Source organism: Zonotrichia leucophrys, chromosome 11 (assembly GCF_028769735.1).
Source record: "Zonotrichia leucophrys gambelii isolate GWCS_2022_RI chromosome 11, RI_Zleu_2.0, whole genome shotgun sequence".
NCBI lineage: Eukaryota > Metazoa > Chordata > Aves > Passeriformes > Passerellidae > Zonotrichia > Zonotrichia leucophrys.
In genome coordinates, this window is record NC_088181.1 from 7,360,238 (window position 1) to 7,382,760 (window position 22,523).

Sequence of the window (22,523 nt, forward strand, 5' to 3'; positions counted from 1 at the left end):
GCTCCGCTCTGGTTTGTTCATGGCCCGGCCGGACAGAGGGGGCTCGGCCGCCCGGGGCAGCTGTGCCGGGGCTGGCCCGGCCACCGAGGGTTTGGCAGCTCCTGGCTGGCCCCGAGTTGCCTGAGCAACCGCAGGCACACAAACACTGTGAGCGCCTGGCTCCCACTGCTGCTCTGTTTGCAACCAAACACACGCGGAGCTCCTGGTAACGATCCCTGGGAACAGGCCGGGCTCCAGGGCGGCACGGCGGCTCCGGGAGGGGACGGGATGGGATGGGATGGTCACTCAGAGAGTGCAGGAAACCGCGTGTGGGGCTGTGAGCCCCGGGCACGGCTGAGCCTGCTGCAGCGCTGCTGGGGGGGCACGCCGGGATTTGCAGCTGCACATCCACCCCCGCGGTCATCCATGCACAGCCAGGCTCCCTAAATAATCACAGGGTTATCCCGGGTGCCTCAGTGCGGCATTGGCACTGCTCAGGACGTGAGGGAGGTGTCAGGGGCACCCATGGGGCTGGCAAAGGCTCACTCGCTGCCAAGGCACAGCACTGCACCCCGGCATCCCAGACACTGCTTTGCAAACGCAGGGGAAGGAAGAGCTGCTCTGGTTGTCTTCTTCCAGGCTGGGTTCAGCCCATCCTCAGTGAGGGCTGGGGGATGTTCCCTCTCCTTTCTCCTCTGAGCAGGTTGGAGGGAGTTTGTGGCTCTCAATCCCTAAAGGCTCTTTATGAACAGCCAAAGTTCCTCGAAAAATTACTTACGAAGGGAGAGGCTGGGGCACTTTAACCCTTTGCTGACTCCCTTGCCCAGCTGCACAAAAGAGCTGCAGAATTCCCAGGGCCAGGCTGCCCTGCGAGCCCTGAGGTCTGGGGAGATGACTCAGCCCTGTCCTTGGAGGCTTGGGAAAGGAAGATTATTTTGGGTAGAGGTGAGCAGCTCAGGGCCCACAGGGCTCATCCCTGCCTGTGTGTGAGGCCCTGGTCAGGACCTGGCTGTGGAGCACAGGAGCTCCCATGTGGGGACAGTTCTGCAGGGGACTGGCAGGTGTTGATGTGGTTTTGATACAGGGAAATCAAGAATCCTGGGAATCACAGAATCCTGGAATTATTTGGGTCGGAAGGTACCTTAAAGCCCATCTCATTCCAGCCCTTGCACCATGAGCAGGGATTCCATGTTGCTCCCAACCCTGTCCAACCTGGCTGTGAGTGTTTCCAAGGGATGGGGCACCCACCCTTCTCTGGCCAGCCTGTGCCAGGGCCTCCCCACCTGCTGCTCAGGTGCTGGCTCATCCAAGGCAGGGCTGCAGGATCCCCCAGGACAGCCAGCCTCTCCACCAGCCTCTCCCTGCTCAGTCCTGAGCAGAAGCAGCTTCCTCACAGCCTGTGGAGCCCCTGCAGAGCTCAGGTAAGAGCTCACAGCTCCCACCTGCTGCCACCCCCTGCATAAGGGTGCTCCTCACCCACTCCAGCACCTCTTCAAGTCCTTCACTGCTTTCTCCACAGTTTACACAGAATTTCTCCCCTCCAGCGCTCTTGGTTCTGGAGGAGGCAGCTCCAGTGCCCCCTGTTCCCAGCATGGAAAAGGCATCTCAGCCATGCCAAAGCAGCCCCAGGAGAATTTGTGCCAGTAAAGATTGGCTGGGTCTGTTGGCTGCAAAGTGCCCCAGATCAGACTGAAAATAATCATGTCCTCTGAGGTGATGGGAACAGCTTTCTGGGAAGAGTAAGATATTGATCTGGGTCTTCACCAAAAAGGGGAATCTGAATAATATCAGTGTAATGATCTCCTGAGAGCTGCTGGCTCTGTGTGTGCATGCCCAAGGCCCCCAGTTCATCCTTGCAGGAGGGTCTGAATGCCCTTCAGAAACAGCACCTGCAGTTCTGTGGCTGTGACCTGATTACAGACACATCCACAGCCTCTCAAAGTGGTCAAATCCAGGTGGAGACACAGGTAAGTGCGAGGAATGTGGTCTGTAAACAGCAGCTTTCCTGGGCAGTGTGGGCAGGAGAACAGAGAGGTTCCTGGAGGGGTTGGCAGTGCAGCACAGGACTGACAGGAGAGGCTGAGCTGGATTGCTCAGCACCTGAGGAGACCAAAACTGAAGAAACTTCCACAGGACCAGCAGCTCCAGCTCTTTGCCCAGCGAGGCTTGAGGTGGTGCCACAGCTGCTGAGCCCTTGGGGCATTCATTAGAGATCTTCTCTGTGTGATGAAAAGTGGCACTGCCCAAACGCAGGGCCTGCAGCCATCTCCTCGTGCTAATGGCCTTCCTCTGGCCAAGCATCTGCTCTGGCCTTGGCTCCTCACCAGCCCCAGACTCTGTGCAGCCAGCTGCAGCTCCCTGGCAGCAGAGGAGCCAGCAGGGAGGGGTCTCAGCCAGTTTGTGTTGTGTGCCTTGGTCCAGGCTCCAGACATGGAGGTATTTTCTCTTTCCCACTTGTCTCTTCCCCTTGGCCACCCTCTGGCCGCGCTCCCACAGAGGAGAGACACTCCAGACCTTGTCCCCTGTAGTGTCCTGACACCAGAAACTGCCACCTCTGGGTTTTAGACAAACCCAGACTCTCTTACAAGGTGAAGTCCCACCTTGCCACTGGGACGTGCAGCCCAGAAGGATCAGGTGGGTGGTTTGCAATTAATTTAGCTGTAAAAACAATGTAAAATGTGTTTTCTGCCCCAAGTCCCTTTCCCTAGAGAGCTTCTAAAACCATCTGGGCTCAAGGCTAATGTGCTTCATGCTCTGACAGCAAGTTGTGTGCTGGGGATGAGGGAACTGGCTCCTCTGAGAGGTCATTTTTCTCTAGGATGAGCAATTTGACCAGAAGGACTGATGAGGATGGATCACTCTGGCCCTCAAGGATGTAGATTTGTTCCTAGAAGAGGGAGACAGTGGGTACCAATATGGCCAGGGAGGTTTTACCCTTTGTGTCCCTGTGCAGCATCCCCAAGAAGAGCCCATGTGCTGTCCAAAGCTCTGTTCCCCAGGGAGCATCCCTGCTCAGAGGGGCTGGTGCTGGCAGCTCCTGGCAAACACAAAAAAAGCTCTGCCTGCCCTGTGCAGCTGTGCCTGCCCTGTGCAGCTCTACCTGCCCTGCTCCCCCAGTACTTTTCCATTTCACTGCCAGCCTGATGGACAATGCTTTCCAAAATACACAGACCAGGCTGTAAATCGTGTTCAGACAGGATTCAGAGTGCAGCTTCTGTCACCTAAACCAACATTTGAATTGAGGCTCCTCCTGTCATGCCCTGGGATTGGTGTGACCACGTGTGCTCAGGCAATGCTTCACTGCCAGCCACGTGCTGGAATATTGATTCAGTTCCCTTTTAGATGGAATTCAATTAACTAAATTACCATCTTCCCAGCATGGCATGGCTCCAGATAAAATGTTATTATCCAGGACTCATCCCTGCATTTTGTTAATGTAATAACTGCAGCAGAGTCGTGAGAGCACAGAGGGAGATGGAAGCAGGAAGATGCAGAGAAAGAAAACAAAAGGCAAGGGTTGGATTCACCAGACTGAAATACAACAGGAGCTACCATGCAAGGTGAAACTGAGCATGGTCCATATTTCATGTCTGTTTTGCTCCCTGTGCAGAGCACAGTTGTATAATTGCTCTGAACTCCAGAGCTGCCCAGAGCTGTGCACAGCTTCCCCGTGGGGATGAGGCTGCATTTCTCGTGACTGGTGCATTTCTCAGCTGGAAGAGGGGTTTGGGGACAGTGTGGCTGCTCTCTTCAGTCAGTGCTGCAGCAGGATGGTTTGTGGATAGTAAAGACCTAGGCAAGATTGTTGCATAAAAAAGATTAAATGATAAGCAGGCATTTGGGAGAGGGCACCTGCTGCAAGGATATTTTTCCAAAACTGATGGCCTGGTTTCATCATGGAACTGTGGAATATTTGGGACTAGAAAGGATCCTAAAGATCCTTTAGTTCTAATCCCCTGCCATGGCAGGGACATCTTCCCCTGTCCCAGGTTGCTCCAAGCCCTGTCCAGCCCGGCCTTGGACACTTCCAGGGATCCAGGGGCAGCCACAGCTGCTCTGGGCACCTGTGCCAGGGCCTGCTCACCCCCACAGGGAAGAATTTCTTCCCAATATCCAACCTAACCCTGCCCTCTGTCAGTGTGAAGCCATTCCCCCTTGTCCTGGCACTCCATGCCTTTGTCCAAAGTCTCCCTCCAGCTCTCCTGGAGCCCCTTTAGGGACTGGAAGGTGCTCTAAGGTCTCCTCCTCTCTTCTCCAGGCTGATTTCCATTATTCAAAATCACATTTTAAAACATTTGTACTTGGAGCTCTAAGCCTGTAGCCCAGAGCTCTGTGTTTGACAGCCTGCACCTACAGCCAAGATTCATTTTAAGATTTCATGCAGAGATTGCTGACAGTCCCTAATAACTGATAGAAGCAGTTCCAAGAGATCAATAGCATGTGCTAAGATAGCTGGAAGCACATCAGTGGAGCAATCACATCTGTCATTGCAGAGGCAATTGGCTCCTCTCTCCCGTTTTGACCTAAGATATTTTTCTAAAAAAAATAGGTTTAATCAGACACAGACTATTCCTGATGTGCTGCTCACTGAACTGGCATTTTCATGACTTGGCTTAGAAGCCTGTGACCAGTTCCAGCCTCATTAAGGGTACAATGTTAATGGTCCCCAGAATAGCTCTCTGCTGTGTCCAAATCCATCCATGTGCCAGCAGTGGGGGCACTACAAGAAGCAGACAGGACTGGAGGAATTCTGCTGGGACACAGGCACAGGTGAGCTGTCCCCTGCCTGTGACCTCTGCCTGCCCTGCAGGACAGCCCTGGGCTCCTGTGTTCAGTCAATGGTTTCACTTCCAGGCTTGGAAATGACACCTGGCAACTCAGATTTTTCCAAAACAACTCGTCAGGAGGGAGCACAGGGAGAAGGGTGGCTGAGCTTGCAGGTGCTGCTTTCTGAGCATCTTTCTGTCAGGCTGGGCTGCTCTGAGGGACAAAAGGGATCCAGCAGCAGGGGTTGCACACAGCAGAACATCTCCAGAGCTGCCTGTGAGAGGCTGCACATTCTGTCTGTAAAAAAGCTTGTTTTGGTCCTTCAGCAGCCCAGGTATCCATCCTGTGATGCTCTGGCTTCCTCAGAGTAACTCCACTCTTGCTGTACCATGACTCCAAGCTCCTGGAAAATGCCAGTGGGGCACATCTGGCTCTGGCAGCACATGTGTGTGGTTGCTCTGTATCAGTTCTCATGAGCTTTATAAACCATATCAGCCCCCATTTACTCAATTCTCAGCAGGCTCTGAAGGATCCTTTCATTTTTCTTTGCTCTGTGAGTGTTTGATCCTGGAGATGGAGTGGCTGGAGCAGCAGCCTGATCCATCTCTTGTAGGGTGGAAGCTGCCACATGGTTCCCCTAAAGCCTTTCATCCAGCTAAAAATCAGATAATCCCTTTGGGATGAGACAAGACATAAGAAAGCAAACCCCAAATCCCCAGAATCACAAAGGGTCATAAATGCTACAAGAAATGAATCACTTTTGTACAGTTTTCCCCATGTCTGGTAAGTCCCTGGGAGACTTTCCAGTGGTGCTGCTGAGCCTCAGAAGCAATGAATGTCCATGAATGTAACGTGGTGTGAGTTTAAGCAAACCCTTCTGTCACTGCTTTGAAGTATTTGTCTCAAACACACTTCTAAAGAAAAAAAAAACAACTTTTTCCAAGCATTCCTGCATAGGTGTGTGAAAAAAATAACTTAAACAAGCAGTAAAATCTGGAACACACCAAGATAATCTGGAGTTTTGGCAGGAAGCTCAGGTGATGTCAGGAAACAATTCTAAACAGAAAAGTTTCTATGGATTTTTTTTTAAATTTTTTTTTTGAGACATAATTGGAAACAGATTTTTGCTTTGGGTTTAAACACTTCCTTGCAGCATCTGCAGTGTTATCCCTGCCTCAGGCATGCCAGGAACAGGAGGGTATGGAGCAGAGGAGGGAGCAGCTCAGCACCCTCCTGTTCATGTTATTGCTGCAGGTTTAGGTTGTCTTTGGACAGCCATGAAACATCATTTTCTTGGGATTATTACCCATTCGATTTCAAGGTAAATTACAAAACCCAGTGAGACTCCTGTCCATGGAGGTCCATCCTTCCCCCCTCATAAATCCAGGAAGGGATTTTGGAGCTTTGAGAAGAGCTCGGAGCTCGGGCAATGTGCTCCTCTATATTAATGGTTTTGCAGTAAAGTCTTCCAGCAGAGAATGTCAGAGACACCAGCGACTCCAAAACCATAAACCTGACACAAAACCAGACTGTGAACCACTGTCTGGAAAGCTTATTAATTAAATAAATTAAATAAATTATCTTTATGTCAGCTGATACTTCCAGTAGTAACACACAGAGGTAATAATGGATAAACCCAGGAGAACATTCAAGACATGTAAACCCATCCCTGAGGTGTGACACTGCCCCATAATTGCAGCTCTTATTGTACAGATTTATTTAGATTATAACATTTAAACTATAAATTATTAACAAATATAAAATATAGATATTAAGATAGGGAGTTTGCCAGTATTCATACTGATGCTCTTTTTTAATGCTGACCTTATCTCCAGAGGAAGTTTAAAAATATTACTGTGAAAATTTGCTTAAATATTTAAATAATAAAATATTAATGTACATTAAGTAAATATTAATAAAGTATTGAGGAGCACTCCTATATCTTTATCTAAAGCCCTCTTTAGGTTTTTTAACTAAAAATCCCACATGATCAAATTGATTAGTTAATTTATTAGCTGCCATATTCCAGGTTTTCTTGGGTTTTTTAAAATTTTTTGTGTCTTGCTTCTCACCTGTTCCCTATTCTAAGAAATGACACATAGAGCATCTAATTAAAGAGCTCTGTCATGTTAGCATGGTGTTAATTGGCTTTTAAATAAATTGCAGCCCTGCTCCTTCCTCCAGGCCTGATGGGATGGGATGGGGCAGCGTGGGGTGGAACGGAATGGAATGGGTTGGAATGGAATGGAATGGAATTGGATGGGATGGGATGGGATGGAATGGAATGGAATGGGATGGAATGGAATGGGATGAGGAGGCACAAGGCAGGGCTGAGCCCCCTTTGTGCAGGGGGAGCTGCTGGCTGGGCACTGCTGCCCATCAAGGAGCAGCCTGGGCTGCCTGGATTCCCCCAGGGATGTCTGGGAGTACTTTCCTTGGAGCAAGGGTGCCATGAGGGTGTGTTGGTGGTGCTGGCTTTCTTCCACTGTCCCCTAAAATTGGATTGAGCCTCAGAAATACCAATATTTTAAACTCCAGTTGTTTTTCTTGAAGTTTTTCATCTTTCTTGCTTCAACAGAATCAGCAATAAGCAGTTGATCTGACTATCTATGAAAAAGTCGTGTTCCCCACATTATCTTTGATTATCAGTGCAGTCTGGAGCTACAAGCTGTCTCTGGAAGCTACTGACTTTAATTCTTGCATCCATTTACAGAGGATTTCCCTCCGCTCCCCATCCATTTCCAGATGTGCTTTTGAGTCCCTTTTCTGTGGCCATTTATGAGAGAAATAGGCTAAAAACCTTCCAGACATCAGATTGTTCCAGAATGTACAGGTTTGTTCTTTCCCCTCAGTGTTTTCTGTGTGGATGAACCAGAGAGCATTGTGGGATCTGCAGAAGAAGAGTTAATTCATTTTCATGTCAGTGACTGGTATTTCTCAATTCCCAAAAGTAAACTCACTCTGTCTCCTGAATCTCTGTTGTGGAAAGCAGCTCCTGCACAGGGTAAGTCTGATAATCATAAATTATTCACTGACCAACACAGTTTTGTGTTTGGGCACCTTCATTTTTACATGCAGACCTCAAGGTTACCTTTTCTCAGCTCTGTTGAATTTATCCTAAGAGCAATCAAGGTTACCTTTTCTCAGCTCTGTTGAATTTATCCTAAGAGCATTAATTCTGCAGCTGAAGCCTTTCTTGCTGGCAAAGTGGGATTTTCTATGTTGTTTTTTAATTTTTTTTAATTCTTAGATAATACTGTGTGCAGATGGATGTCACAGACTTCTGTTAAAGTTTATCAAGGCTCCTGATAAATATCCAAATAAAAGCCACATTCAACTCTTCTGCTCTGGTTGGTGAAACAAGATTTCATGCTTGACCTTTCCATAAGAGCTCATTTAATGGTTTTGATTTCAATTAACTGCAGCTGAAGAAAGCAGCTGCTGTTTGAGGACAGTTTTACACTGCCCCATCTTATTGAACACAAATGTTGGAATCTGGAAAAGGTGGTGTTGCCCTTTCTAGTGCTCCATGAGCACAGCTGGCCTTAAATTAATTCTAATGAATTTATTGTGGTAAATTCACCACTGAATTTACTGTCATATGCAAGAGGGAAGTGACAGTTCTTCCTCTTCCCCTACACTCTGTACCTGCACAAATGAAAATGCTAAATAAGTATCTCTAACAAAGATTTAATTTGCTATACAGGTGCAAGTATTTTTTATTTTAATTAAAATGTACTTTTGTCTTGTGCCACTGAAGGGTGAGTCTGTACATCCTGGCTGGATGAAAAGTCTATTTTCAAACATTAATATCAGCATTTCCTCCAAGCTTTTATCTAAACTCCGAGTTTCTTCTGATTTCCAATTTCTTTTTTTTTTTAATTAAATTGTCTCCAAAAAGTTATGCTGCTTGATATTTTTAACATCAATTATTATAATTTTGCATTTAACATAATATTTTTTTTCTTTTTTTCTTTTTTTTAATTTTTAGGCAGTGTTTAAAGTTGTTCCATCCCCAAATGCTGGAAGAGCAGCAGAACTCAATAGTCTATTACTGCATTAACAAAGAGTGCACAATGACATTTACAGTGGCCCTGTTGAGGTATGGCCAGGACCACATCCCACTGAACCAGAATTCCTGCATTCTCCATCCCTGGAAGTGTTCAAGGCCAGGCTGGACCAGGCTTGGAGCACCTGATCTATTCTAAGGTGTCCCTGTCCATGGCAGGGGGGTGGAACAAGGTGATTTCTAAAGCCCTTTCCAGCCCAAACCAGTCTGTGATCACAGACTTGTGCAATGTCTGCACATCTTTAACAAAAAGGAAAATTGCACCTCTCTTCAGATTTTTGTGGGGTTTTTTTTAGGGCAGATCAGCAAAGTCAGATTAGTCCAGCTGAAAAATACTCCATCTGCCCCCTCTGCTGGTGTCCCTGCCCTAAGGCTGAAAAATGCTTTCCAGAACTGCAGTGGTCAGGAGAACTCAGGGATGTTACAGGAGAGGGCACCCTCCCTCCACAGGCACAGCAATCTATTATGTCTACAAAATTTATCAATACCGGAAACTGAGATGGCTTAAAACACCAGTGTCCTGTGAATATTCCACATTCCACTAAATGAGAATTCTTGCATTCCCCATTCCTGCAAGTGTACAAGGCCAGGCCAAGGACACTCCAGGGCTAGGAGTGACCTGGTCTAGTGGAAGGTGGCACTGCCCATGGCAGATTCCAGGATTTTACAACTCTAACACCTGAACAGCCATGCCTGGGAATTGCTGGGAGTACAAACTGGGTAGGGCCAGGCACAATGGCCATTACTGGCAGAGATAAGGGAGTTCTGGGAAGGGTGGATTCCCAAACTGCCCCACTGAACCCATCTACCCTCTTCAGGGAATTCCCTAAATGTGGAAAATGCCATGATGAATTTTCCATGTGAGGTGTGTCATGAGTGTCACAGAGCAGAGTGGGACTCCTGCTTTTCAATCAGACTTTCTTTATCCCTGGTTAGTTAAAGGGGGAGAAAAAAAGAAGAGACAGAGAATGTCACTTATCTTGTAGAAAGGCTGGAAAAAGTATTGAAAATTCCAATTCTGAAATCCAAAGACTTCAGAGAAACACCTCTGGTTTAGGAGCTCATTTACTTTGGTTGCACCCTCTCAAAAATGCATTGTCTAATCTGGGATTCCTGACATGCAGCTCACTCTGTGGAAGTCAAGGTTGGCAATGGAAATATTTCTACTTATGCCAATAAAACCAAATATTTTTTTCTCATTGTTTGAGTAATATGGAATAGGAGGAAATTTTTTTTGGTGTACTTTTCAGTGTTTAAAATGACAGGCACCATCAGCCTCACCCCAATAACCTGCTGGCTTATGTTTGGTCACAGAAATGTTATTCAGTCCGTCCCCAGTACTCTGAGGGAGTATTTAAACATCCCAGGGACAACTGCTCCTCTCAGGGCTCCCATGCTGAAATCATGCCACAAAGCAAGTAAGATTCATATAAAGAAAATAACCTTTATTAGACAAATCAATCAAACCCTGAAGAAAGAGTGTCAGGTAAACAATACTAAAGGTTTGTCCAGCAATTTAGAAACCTTTGAAACTGAGAAATTCCAGACGTTTCATGTTCCTCTTGTTGCATTAGTAACTTCTCTCCCTCTTGTGACATGAGCTATTGTTGTCTTGACAGTCCAGAAACTTTGCATTAACCCAGCAATTATCTCAAAATAGTAACTTGTAAAATATTCCCTGTATAACTGTTTCCCACGCTATTTTGTACAAAGGTGTCAAATGCATTTTCCTTGCTTTCTGAAAAAAGAACAAGGTTTAAAAACATCCAGCTTATTAAAAATAAACAAGTGTTTTACATACAGTACAGGAATTTCCAAACTTGAAGGAACACTGTCTCCAGGGTGGCTGTGGGGTGTAACACCATGTCTGCCAAGGGGAGAAAATTGCAGTTAAATAAATTACTACTCCATCCTCTTCCTCAGGCCAAATGTAGCACTTCTCCCACACCTGCAGGAGCTGATTTACAGCCCTGCACAAACCAGGAGTAAACAGGAACTTGGCAGCCAAGTGTTTCCAGAAATGCTAATTTTCATTTTGTCCAAGAACAGAGGGAGGGTGTCACAGCCACACAGTGACCTTGGATGTTACTCATGAAAAAGCCACCTTGGAACACAGGGCTCATTTGTCCTCCAGTTATGCTGTGTTACTTAAACAACATCCACTTAAGGTTCAGCATTATGATCAAGCCATTACACTCAAAACCTGTTGGTCTCGAATGCCAGCACATCCAAAGCTCCTCAAACAAGCCACAACAGTGGGACTGAAGTACCAGAAGAGGGGCTGAGTCAGAGATGAAGCAAGGAGCTGTCAGCCCAAAACCAGGGGCACAGCCAGGACAAAGCACAATGGAACCTGAACTAAGCCACTGGAATCTGAGCCAGCAGGGCAAGAGAGGAACTTGCACTGGCACAGCAGCTATGGGGGCAAGTGGCTAAAATTAGAGCCAGGAATTTTGGTGCCTCCTGAGCTCCACCAGACACAGCTCCCTCTTCCTCACTCCTACTGACACCTCTGCTGGCTGCTCTCCCTGGGTCAGCCTCCCACTGGCACCAGGGGAGTCTCTGCCTGGGCATCTCCCCCTTCTCTGGTGAATGCACTGAGGATTTACAGGGGGAGCTGGCAGTCAGAGCAGAGGTGGCACAGGCAGAGTGGCAGAGCTGACAGATGGTTATGAGAGAGATTAGCTCAGCACCAAGGCACTGGAAGAACCATCTGAAGAAACAATTCATAACAATGAAATTGCTTTTATTAGCATGGAAGTATTAAGCCAAGGAAATAAATTATTGCTACGATAGACATATTTAGAACATAAGGAAGGACGTTAAATCTTGAGCTTCAGGTCACTATAACCCTGAAACAGAAAGTTAGACTACTTTTTTTAAATACCTCAATTTCTCTTCATGCCCTTCCAAAAACTTTATAAAATGTGCAGCTTACACAACAAATAGTAACAGAGTCACTTGTAATAAAAATCTGTACAACTCATAGCTTTAAAAATAATACTTTTTTTTTCCCAAACTGCTATGTTACTTATTACTTATAAATATAGGGCTAACGAGCTTTAAATGCCCAAGGTCCCATCCAACACCAAAGCTATTACATTTAGTTGACAGAAGCCTTCCTGGGACTTCGCCTCAGGCAGAGGTCAAGTTTTGGGCTGTTTGAAAGAGCCTGTTAATGGGCAAAAAATATCTTCAAGGATGAAGACTGTGTCCTTCTGCTGGTCAGAGGCCTGGGGTCTTCAGTGAGTTTGAAATGGCAATCAAACCTGGAACACAGCACCGTGCAATGGGTTAGACCAGCTGCACTCCTGTGGGCAGGATCCCACAGGTCCCTCTGTCCTGGCCAGCAGTGACCTCACAAAACACTTGAAATCCACTGTTTGTCAGAGGTAAATTGTGGTGGGGAAAGAATATTCTCCTTGCAGGAAAAGCACAGCTCTTCCCTCTGTGCCTCAGGCTTGCCCAAAGGTTTTGTGCTGCTGTCCCTACTGCTTCTGTGGCCACTTCAAAAGTCTCATCTGTGACCCTCCAGAAGGGGCTCAGGATGTTAAATCTGAACCTTGGCTCGTTCTGTACAGCTGGTTCTGAACTCCTGCACCTGCAGCTCACGAGCCATGGGCCTGCATGGTGCGACACCGCACAGTGCCAAACCTATGACCATTCACCACCTGTGCCTTGACCATTCAAGCCCTAATCCTGTCTCTCCCATACCCCTCTGCTCCCTGTGAGAAGGGAGGCTCAGCCCCAAGGACAGAGAGGAAAAGGCTGAGACCAGAGCAGGCTGGTTGGAGTGACAATATCAAGGGCTGCCAGCCACGAGCAGGAGCCCTGCCTGGCTGCAAGTCCTGTCAGGGTTCACCCTCCTTAGATCAACAGTGACTTCCTTGCAGACAAGGCATCCTCCCAGAATCCCTAAATACTGCAGCGACCTCTGGCAACTCCCTCAGGACATCCTGACCATAACCTGGCAGGATCCTTTGCCTGGCAAAGTACCATTTCCTTTGGAGGTTCAAAGGAAACTGTGGGATAAATCTGCCTTGGGGAGAATACTGTGATTCCCCAAGGCAGTTCAGAGGGACTAAGAGCAGGATTTTGGCAAACAGCCACAAGAAATAGATTAGTGGTTAGACAGGTGGCAGCATTCAGAGGAAAGCAGCTCATCTGAACACTCAGGGGGTGGTCAAGCCTTTACTACCTGAACGTGATTTTGTTTATTTTGCTTCTGCAAGGCAGAAAGCATCAGACCAGCTGTTCAGAGTGTGGCTCCATGGGAGCTGCTCCTCTGTAACCAGATGAATCAGAGCCTCAGACACCAGTCAGGAATGCACGGGGAAAACTCACAGAGGAGCTGAAGGTGAGGTTCCCCTGACTCAGAGCTACTGACAAACCTGACCAGCACTCAGAACTGCTGGAAAATCCCCTGCAGGGGCTACTTACAACAACTCCACTTCCTGAGGCGGGGCCGAGGGGCTCACACTATTCTTGAGGGACTTATGGTGACCTGGCCTGCTTTCTGCAGAAGAGAGAAGCCAGTGTTAGTAGGGGGGTTAGAGGACAACAGCATCAGGACAGGATCTAGTGGGAAGGGAAGCAGCTGAGAACTCTCAGGAACACACCAACATCTCAGAGCAACAGGTTCCCAGTACTCCCTCTCATCATTCCCCAAAAAAGGCCCAAACCTCCCAGGAAAGGAGCTTGGCAGCAGGTGCAGCAGAGCTCCAGCCACTCCAGGAGGTTACATATGTACCCCAGCCCATGGCAGCATTATAGCTCCTGTTTGTGCAACATCTCCTTGTGCAGCCTCCAGCACTCCAGGACTGCAGGTCCTTTCCAGCTCATCTCCTCAGGGATCCTGGCCACTGCAGGGGTGGCTCCTGCACCAGAGGGGCCAAGTCTCTGCAGGAGGAAATGTCACTTCCCCACAGTCACCCCAAGCCCTAAAGCAGCATCTTCGGTCCCCCTGTGAGAGGCAGTGGCTTGAACTGGAGAGGCAGGTACAGGAGCAGGCAAAGTCAAGAGAGTGTTTTGGCTGCTTGCACTTACTGCAGAAATGTACTGGCTGTTTGTGAACCTGGGTCTGCCCTCCATGGCAGAGCTGTGCTGTGGGGCTACGGGCATGTAAGGGGGTGAGCCCATGTCTTCACAGAAGCTTTCTTGTGGGATGTTGGAGACACAGCCACTGTCGGAGCCGCTGGAGCCCGTGGCTGACATGCAGTGCGATGACTCTGAGCTCTCTGTTGCTGGGGAAAGAAAGGAAGGTCACTCTGATAACCACAGACCACTAACAGATCACAGATAACTTTGGGTTGCACATAACCCATGCCACATAAGCTTGATAATGTACCTGTCTGCAGGGCACTGGCCACACAATCCCACAGACCAGCCACACTCCTGTCTGGGCCTCTTTAAGGTCACAGACAACAAACCAACACAAGGAAGAAGAGCTATAATGGGGCTGGTGATTGGTACGGGCTGGCCAATGAAGTTCACACAAGGGAAGGCAAAGGGTGATGGGGCCAGGATGGTGAGGGCAAAGGACAGAGCACTTCATACCAGAGGGGCAGGGACACAAATCCCCAAGACCACAGCAGCATCAGTACACAGCACCAAGCCTGCCATGGCTAAGGCTGCAGCTCAGCAGGTGCTTTATAAGCCCTCTATTTGAGCTAACTCCTGTCATGGAACCTGAGACAGAGCTGGCATAATAGAAGGGCAGGGCCCTCATGCCCTGGTCTGGGTAGGAGACAGGGACTGCCATGACCCCAGCAAGCCTGGTCTGACCACACAGCACAGAACAAGGAGCAGGGATGAGCCCACACACCCCAGGTGCTGCAGAGCAGAGGGGCTGTACGTACTCATTGAGGGCTGGCTGCTCGTCTCGTGCTCCAGCTCATCTTCCTCGATGCAAGTGCCAATGTCAAAGGGACGTCTGGGGGCCAGGACCCCTGGCAGCAGAGCCTGGTCCAGGTACATGTGGAGGTTGAGGGGCCCCAGAAGGGAGGAGGAGGAGGAAGGGGAATAGGCAGTGGGGGTGCTGCCAGTGGAGAGCTGCGTCTGTGTCCTCTTGAAGGGGTTGGAATGGTCAAACAGAGACACTGCAATTGAGGCTCTGGTCCTGGCACCTGCCAGAAAACATACAAAAAAAACCCTGAGAACCAGTCCTGCCTCACTGACAAGGATCAAGGGGGAAGGCACAGCTGGCACCTACCTCTGCCTTTCATGATGTAATCGATAGCACGGTCATTAATAGCTGCCTCACTGGGTTTGATATCCAGGAAGGGCTTGTTACCCACACCCATGGAGACCATCTCCTGCATACGGATTTCTGGAGAGGAAGAGACCCACAGCCACATTGTGAGGCTGACCCAACCCAACCCTCCCAACAGGCATTATTCAGCCACAGGTTAGAGCACTCATGGGCTGCTCCTGAACTGCTGAGATTAGATCTCTTCTCCCCTTGCTGCCCTCCCCAGCACTGTGGAGTCTCCAGGAACAAGCAATCATGCCCTGCTCTGGCCAAGTAGCTCAGCGCCATGCCACCTATGAGAGTCCTGCCAAGCGGGAAGCCTGTGGGGGACAGGAGGGACTTGGTCAGCATGATTCAGTAGTGAGCTCCAGTAGTGGCCCACATCACTGGGGAGACCAACAAGTCTTTCAGGGGCACAGCCTGTGCTCACAGGACAGGGAACCCTGAGCGTGGATCTTCTGTTTCTCTCATGGAGAACAGGTGGGTGTCTACAGTCAGAGCTTGGACCATAAAGAGGTGAGTTCCCTGGGGATGAGGGGCAGGGAAGGGACATGCCCAGCCAAGCCCAGCACATGCTCCTGAGGCTGCATGCTGGCACACAGCTGCTTGCTGCACAGAGCTGCCTGGTAACAGGATCCAAACCTACTCAGGACAGCATGAGCTGAACAGGGCTCCCGCACCTTTTGCGGCACAGAAGGAATTCCAGGAAGGAATCACACCTTTATTGCGGGCTGCCTGCTGCCACAGGATTTTGGCAATGTCACTGGTCCAGGCCTGCTTAGTCTCAGCTGAGCTGGCCTGGAGGATGTAGGTGTCACTGGACTTCCGCCTTCGGAACCAGATCTCAAAGCGCAGGCCGCTGTCTCCACAGTTCTCAGTCAGACCAATGTCTGCAGTCTGGGAGGAAGCGGAAAAGCAAAGCATAAACCAGACTGTACCAGGAGCAAAAGGAGTAAGCTGCTTGAACATTGTGCTAGAGCCATCCCCAGCTTGGCAGACCTTAGAGGAAGGAGCCTCAGGGTCTGGAAAGCAGCAGGTATGTCCCGGACACAGCTGAGCACAGACAGCTCAGGCAATTCCTAGTACTCCATCCAGAATTACCACCACTTCCCTGCCACATACACACTGCCTTTCTCCCATACTCCATGACCCTCAGAAAATGCTGGCCCCACATCCCACAGCAGCCTAGGCATTAATGAGTGAAGTATTCCCTTCCGACTTGACTGCTTGGTTTGGAGGAGGCTTAGAAGTGGTGGGAGCAGCTCTTCTGCTGAAGGTGCTCCTGCTTCCCATTTCAGAGGCATGTGCCATGGGGAAACCAGCCATGGACAGCTCCCACACAAGAGGGAGCTGCAGGGCTGCCCTTACCTTGAAGGAGTGCTTGTAGATATACACATCAAAGCCACCATCGATCCTCTTGGGCTTGCTGAAGAGGATGAGGTCCTCAAAGAGGAAGATGTGTCGCTGGTACTTCCTGCGGCCCAGCCAGATGGTGAACTCATCCTGCCGCACCAGCTGCCCCTGCTCCTTCAGGTTTACCTGGACAAGAGAGGACATCCTTGTAAGACTCCACCAGCATGACCCAGGCAGCCCTAGACCTGGACTTGGAGAACATGGTCCCATATGGCTGTAGCCCAGGTGGTGAAGAAGTGGCAGCTACCTGACATCTTAAGAGGGCTCTTGAAGTTCAAGTCAGGCTGCATGGCATTGTTGGGGACCACATGAGGCTGAAACACCTGGCTCCAAGCTCAGGGGAGAGATGGACCCATCATTGGTAAGCAACCAGGAGCATGTTTATGACAAGCAGCTCACCCAGCTCAGGTAGCAGCACCCAGGCTGTCTGCCCTAGGAAATCAAGCAGGCCTCCAGGCCCCACTGCTCCCTTGCCCCATGCCTCAGCAGTCTGCTATGCTGTACTGGCAGACAGCTCTCTGATCACTGGGGGGGGAACCTGAGGGGAGGCTCACAGTACAATCCAAAGACCCCAGGTCTAGAGAAGGGGAATTATGTGGCTCTGCTCCTCTGGGCAGGGAAGACACTGGAACGTACGTCACAGTCACGGATGGCATCCATGGCCAGCAGGTCATTTCCATGCCGGAGCTGAAACTTCACCATCTCCTCAGCAGCACGGAGATAGCCCAGCTCCTGCTCCTGTGCCTCGCTGCACTCCTTGATCAGGTCCTTCAGGAGCAGAGCATATTTGCTCATCCGCTGGATGGGTTTCAGCAGGTAGGAGGCCAGGTCCATCTTATCCCCCAGCTGCACCTGCTTGAACTGAGAAATGCAGCACAGTGAAGGCAGCAGCCTCCCCAAGGAGAATTCTGTGCCCCCAGGCAGGCACTGACATCTCTTGACTGGGGTACTCAGGGAAAATGAGTACTCTTAGGGAAATGCAAGGCCACAGGACCAATGCTGCTGTGTGCTGGGCTCCTTTCTCAAGCCCTCTCTGCACCTCTGCCCTGTCCCTTCCATACAGCTGTGCAGAGAGTTGTGCCAGGGAAGCAGAGGCAGCACTGAGCCTGCCTTAGGCAGGTAAGTTGGCTTTGCTTAAACAGAGCAGTGACCAAACACACTGAGCAATCCTGATACAGGCAGTGGAACTCACCTTGAAGAAGTTATTCCCATGGCTGGCCAGCAGCGAGTCTGACTTTGGCTTGTTCTTGCTATACAGCGCATACATTCCAAACTGGTCTTTCTGCAGAAGAAATCCATCCTCAAGTGAGACCCATGCACCCAGGACACAGTGACAGACACAACCCTGGTAGGTTACTCTAGTACTTCTGCCTCTCCTAGGCTGCACCAGAGCCTCCTCTGATAGCAGAAATAACTTTATTTCAAGCTCACTAAGAGCCAGGGAATGTTCTTGTCTTCCTACTCTCAGAGTAGCTAGGACTTTTTGATTCATTGTTCTGCTATCCCTAGTTTCTTCCATACCCCAATAGTCACCTGGTACAATTCACAGCATGTAGCAGTAAAATGCATGGGGCAGCTGACCTTAAGACCTGTGTCCCTGCACTTCTGCCCAGCAGCCGTTTTCTTCCAGAGCTGGTCTGTACCTTTCCGCTCACTCTAGTCATTACCTCTGACACCACAGACAGAAAACATGTAAGGGGTGTCCCTGAAGAAATAGATGGGTTTTAAGGAGCAGACATTCTGTTTCCCTGGCAGTGTCTCTTGGTAGCAAAGCACAACATGAAAGGCACAAAAACCAAACTCATGTCTGGAAGAGCCCGACCCCGGGGGCAAGGTGCTGATGCCTTACGTGTCGCAGGAAGCAGTGGCTGACCCTCAGTGGGTGGTTGCAGCAGCTCTCAAGCTCTCGAAGGAAGTACTGGCTGTGGAAGTCATAGAGTTTCTCCAGGTTTCCAAAGATGACGCTGCGCTTCCCGCGCAGGTCCTGCGGCAGGTCCAGGCGCTCCATCTCGGGGAAGTAGCTGTCGATGATGTAGCGGAGCGAGCGCACGTACTCCCGCTCCGTGGTCACCATCTCATCAATGATGTGCCGCAGTTTGCTGCAACAGGGAACACCCAGCCCTGAAGGGACCCAGAGTGCCTGCAAAGCACTGCACTAGTGCTACAGAAGCTCTCTCTGACACCCAGCATGGAAATGACATGATCCTCAGCACAGACCAAGCTCAGATACACAACCGCCCATGATTGCTCTGACTCTGAGCACTGACAGGACTCAAGGGAACAGCATGAAGCTGTGTCAGGGGAGGTTTAGGCTGAGGCTATTAAGAAAAGGTCCTTCACCCAGAAAAAGGGTGCTAAGGCACTAGAACAGGCTCCCCTGAGAAGTGGTCATGGCATCAAGCCTGTCAGAGCTAAGAAGCATTTGGACAAGGTTCTCAAGCACATGGTGTGATTCTTGGGGTAGGTCCAATGCAGTCAGAAGTTGGATCAATTATCCTTTTGGGTCTCCCTTTCAGCTTGGGATATTCCTTGATTCTAAGGACTCAGGAAGGGAGTGCCCAAGGCTGGCTGTGATCCTGACCCAAACTCAGCAGGACACACACCCCTGGGCCCACCCAGCCCCTGCTCTGGACACAGTGGGCTGCTGTGCAGATGGCTGCTCTCCTGAAACAACAGTGACAGCAGAAGTCACAGTCACTTGTGTGAGGAGTCAGCCTGATGACTAGAGACTGAGGGAAGCCATGTTAACCCTGGGAGAACAATAGCTCTAGAATTAGGTTCTGTTGGGCTTGTCCTAGTAAAAAGTGAGAGAGTAAAACTTAAATGTCCAAACACTTCTTCAGTGAACTGCAGTTCCTAGCACAGGTTGCTCTCATGTATCTCAAAGGATGCCTCAGGTACTCGAGGTTTCCACTGTGAGGCAGTATAGCACCAAGCATAACTCCAATGGGTCCCTTCCTCCCCTGCATTTCAGCCTTTCCTCGATTCAACACCTCTGGCTGTTCAGAGAACAGAGCAATGGAAATATCTCAGCACCCAGACATGAGAGGCCTCCTGCATTGCTCCCTTGAGAAGCAAAGTGGTCACCCTGCTATCTGCTGGCACACATTCCCTGCCATGAGCTTTTCTGGCTATCCCAGGGATACTGGAGCCCCCTTCCAGAAGATTTCACTGTCCCCAGCCATTTCACTCAACATGGTCCCCCAGCATCCAGCACTCTTTTCTCTGCCATTCATTTTTCACTTATATTTTAATTTTTTCCAGTGAGAGCAACTGAAAGACGTGCCTGGAGACCCTTTGTCAAGAACAGCTCTCTGGGCTCTCCAAAGCATAAGCACACATTGTAGTATGACAACAAAGTTGAGATTCTCAAGGATAGAGAAGAAAAGCAGCACAAATGCCAGCTGTTGGACACCCAGAGATTTCAGCCCCAAAGCACAAATACAAACACCCTCTCACCTGTGAAGCTGCTGTCACAAGGTGCTGGATGTGCCTCCCTACCAGTCTGGGTACAACACTCCCAAAAGTGTGGGGGACAATGCCCTGAGCTTCTGCTCTCCCACTGCACCTGTAGTCCTGGCTTTATTAGGTCACTGAATACTGCTTCTGTAATCCCTCATTCTCCAATGGAAGCAATGTTCAGAGACTCCCTCTCCTGTCTGGGAACTGAACTTTCTTCCCCTAGAGGAATCACGCTGTGAGGGAAGAGCCACAAATCCCATTTCTCTGTCGTCCCACCTAGGTAGGTGCCAAATTATGTGGGGACATCCCTGTGGGCTTGCTCAGCATCACATACACACATGCAGGGAAGCTGGAGCTACATCTCCATCTGTCCTGTAACCAGCACTACAGAACTCCTCTAATCTCTGCTGGCTGCCTTTTCACCACCCTGAGAAAGGGAACACCAAATGTCACAGACACTTACCTGCCCCAGCTCTTGGCTTCTGCCCCGGAGAGGCAGCCCCTCTGTCCCTCCAGCAGGCAGTCTGCAGCCCAGCTGCTCACAGCTGGCTGCCTCAGAGCGAATGTCCTGTCCACCAGCTCAGTGCTGCTCACCTCCAGCCCCTTGATGAAGACGCCGGTGTTGCCGTACCGGGCCGGCTCGCTCCTCTGGCAGCTGGCCCACAGGCTCTCACCATAAGGCAGGTCAAAGCTTTGGGCCTTCCGGAGCACCTTCCCGGGAGGCAGCTTCCCAGGGACTGGAGTGGATGTAGAAGACTGCCTCACCTCTGGGGCTTCTAAAATGCTCTCCAGGTTTGGCTTTTCTTCAGGCAGCACTGAAGACTTACAAGCCCTGCTGGCGAAAGAAATTCTGCTGGAGTGAGGACCAGGGCTGAGAGGAGCTGGGCAGACAAAAACTTCCCCAGCATCGACATCTCCAGGGCAGCTCAGGGAGGGCGAGGGAGCTTTCTCCCTAGTCCACTCCAGACAGCTGTTGCTTCTGTTGTAGCCATGAGATGTGCTCGGAGTCCTGTCCCAGTGGGACCTGGAGGTGGCCCCCTCAGAGTGCCTCCGGTGGGACAGAGTGCCACTCTCACTGCCAGCCTGGGGCTGCTCCCCCACAGCTGGGTTGCGGTCTGACAGCAGAGACTTCCTTGTTCTCAAGGCTGCTTCCAGTTTCTTTTCAAAAACCAGCTTGGTCTCCTGGCACTTAGACCATGCGAATTTCCACTGCTTGAGCCCCTTGTCACTCTTCAGCTCACAGGCCAGCTCCTTCATCTCCTGGAACCGGGCAGCACTGATGTCCGGGTGCTGCCCCTTGTAACTCTCCAGGCACTTGATGACATCTGCACAGTGCTCAGGAGAGTTGCAGTCCTCCATGCTGATACAGGCAAGGTGTCGCATCCCTTCCAAGGCCCACTCGTACGCCTGCAGAGCGAGAACAAAAAGCAACAGCCAGTCAGAGGGACTCAGTGAAGAACAACCCTAATTCAGTGCCTGAAGATAAGAGAAAGGATCAGTGTCTGGCCACCACAGTTCCTTGAGTGTAGAGAGTGGGGGGGGCTGCTATTGTCAATGGGGCTTAACAATTCAGCAAAACAAACAGCCCCTTATGCAGAGGGCTTCAGCTGTGCTGGCTGCTCTGCCACAGCCCCACCTCCCCGCCAGGTCCCTGCGAGCTGGCGCCCACACTGCTGGGCATGTTTGTCCTCTCCGGGCAGGGGGGGCCAGGGAAAGCTGCTGCTAAGACTGCAGGAATTCACACCTCAGTGTGGGCCTGCTCAGTATAAAACCTGGAACTCTCTCTCCTCTTTTGCCCGGGCACTTTCACCACTGTCAAACAGGATAAGGTCAAAGGGCACCAGTAAGCTGCAGGCAATGGGACTGTTGCTCCCTACACTGTTTTCCTGGAGCTGACAGCACACAGAAGCCACACCTGGGCTCTGTGGATCACCCCAAATGCTCTGACCCATCCTTGCAGCAAGGAAGAATCTGGCACCGTGCAGCTTGTGCATTTTCTGTGACTGCTGGCAGCTTGTGTGGTGTGCTGTGCCTGCCTGGCTCTGCTTGCCACTGCACTACATGCTTGTGCTCGTTAGTCAAATACTGAGCTCAGCAGTTTATTTCTAATACTCCAGGAATGCTGGAAGCAGCTTCATGGGGCTTAACTCTAGCAGTGGTGCATATGCTGGCCTTGCTAAAACAGTTCTGCTGCATCAGTCAACCAAGAGAAGTGGGACAAAATGTGGTCCAGTGGGACAGATACAAAGGAACAGTGAGTGTATTATCACCATGGAAAGAATGGGGCTCAGCACCAAGACCTGTCATCAATCAAAAGCAGAAGAAAGACAAACATCTGACTTAGGCTGAAAAGCCACCATTTTCTCTATAAAGCAGAGATGGCAAGATGTAATGATAGAGTAAATAAGATGTGATCAGCTGCTGTAGGCCTGGCTAGAGAATTTTAATGGCCATCAGCAAACACACAGGGTTATTTGTTGAAATCAGATACACAAGGTGGGGAAAACACCCTGGACAGGGCTGCCTGGCATCTTCTGCCAACTGCCCAACATCAGTGGATTTGCAGAAACACCACTGGATGCC

General features: G+C 50.0%; 1 protein-coding gene across 3 annotated transcripts in view; it reads right to left on the bottom strand.

Moving 5' to 3' along the window:
* Positions 1 to 10,239: 10,239 nt before the first annotated feature.
* The window catches only part of PLEKHG4 (pleckstrin homology and RhoGEF domain containing G4), an 84,250-nt gene continuing 71,966 nt past the window's right edge, over positions 10,240 to 22,523 (bottom strand). The window contains exons 14-24 of one of the 3 annotated variants that reach the window (XM_064723452.1): positions 20,404 to 21,347; positions 18,328 to 18,577; positions 17,671 to 17,760; positions 17,115 to 17,339; positions 16,434 to 16,604; positions 15,785 to 15,962; positions 15,027 to 15,143; positions 14,674 to 14,940; positions 13,862 to 14,058; positions 13,256 to 13,331; positions 10,240 to 12,084 (exon numbers count right to left, since the gene is read on the bottom strand). In XM_064723452.1, the coding sequence (XP_064579522.1) occupies positions 13,290 to 13,331; positions 13,862 to 14,058; positions 14,674 to 14,940; positions 15,027 to 15,143; positions 15,785 to 15,962; positions 16,434 to 16,604; positions 17,115 to 17,339; positions 17,671 to 17,760; positions 18,328 to 18,577; positions 20,404 to 21,347 (2,481 nt within the window). In that variant the 3' untranslated portion in view covers positions 10,240 to 12,084; positions 13,256 to 13,289. Of the gene's footprint in view, positions 12,085 to 13,255; positions 13,332 to 13,861; positions 14,059 to 14,673; positions 14,941 to 15,026; positions 15,144 to 15,745; positions 15,963 to 16,433; positions 16,605 to 17,114; positions 17,340 to 17,670; positions 17,761 to 18,327; positions 18,578 to 20,403; positions 21,348 to 22,523 lie in introns of all 3 variants that reach the window. The other 2 variants (XM_064723450.1, XM_064723451.1) reach the window with 2 other exon arrangements.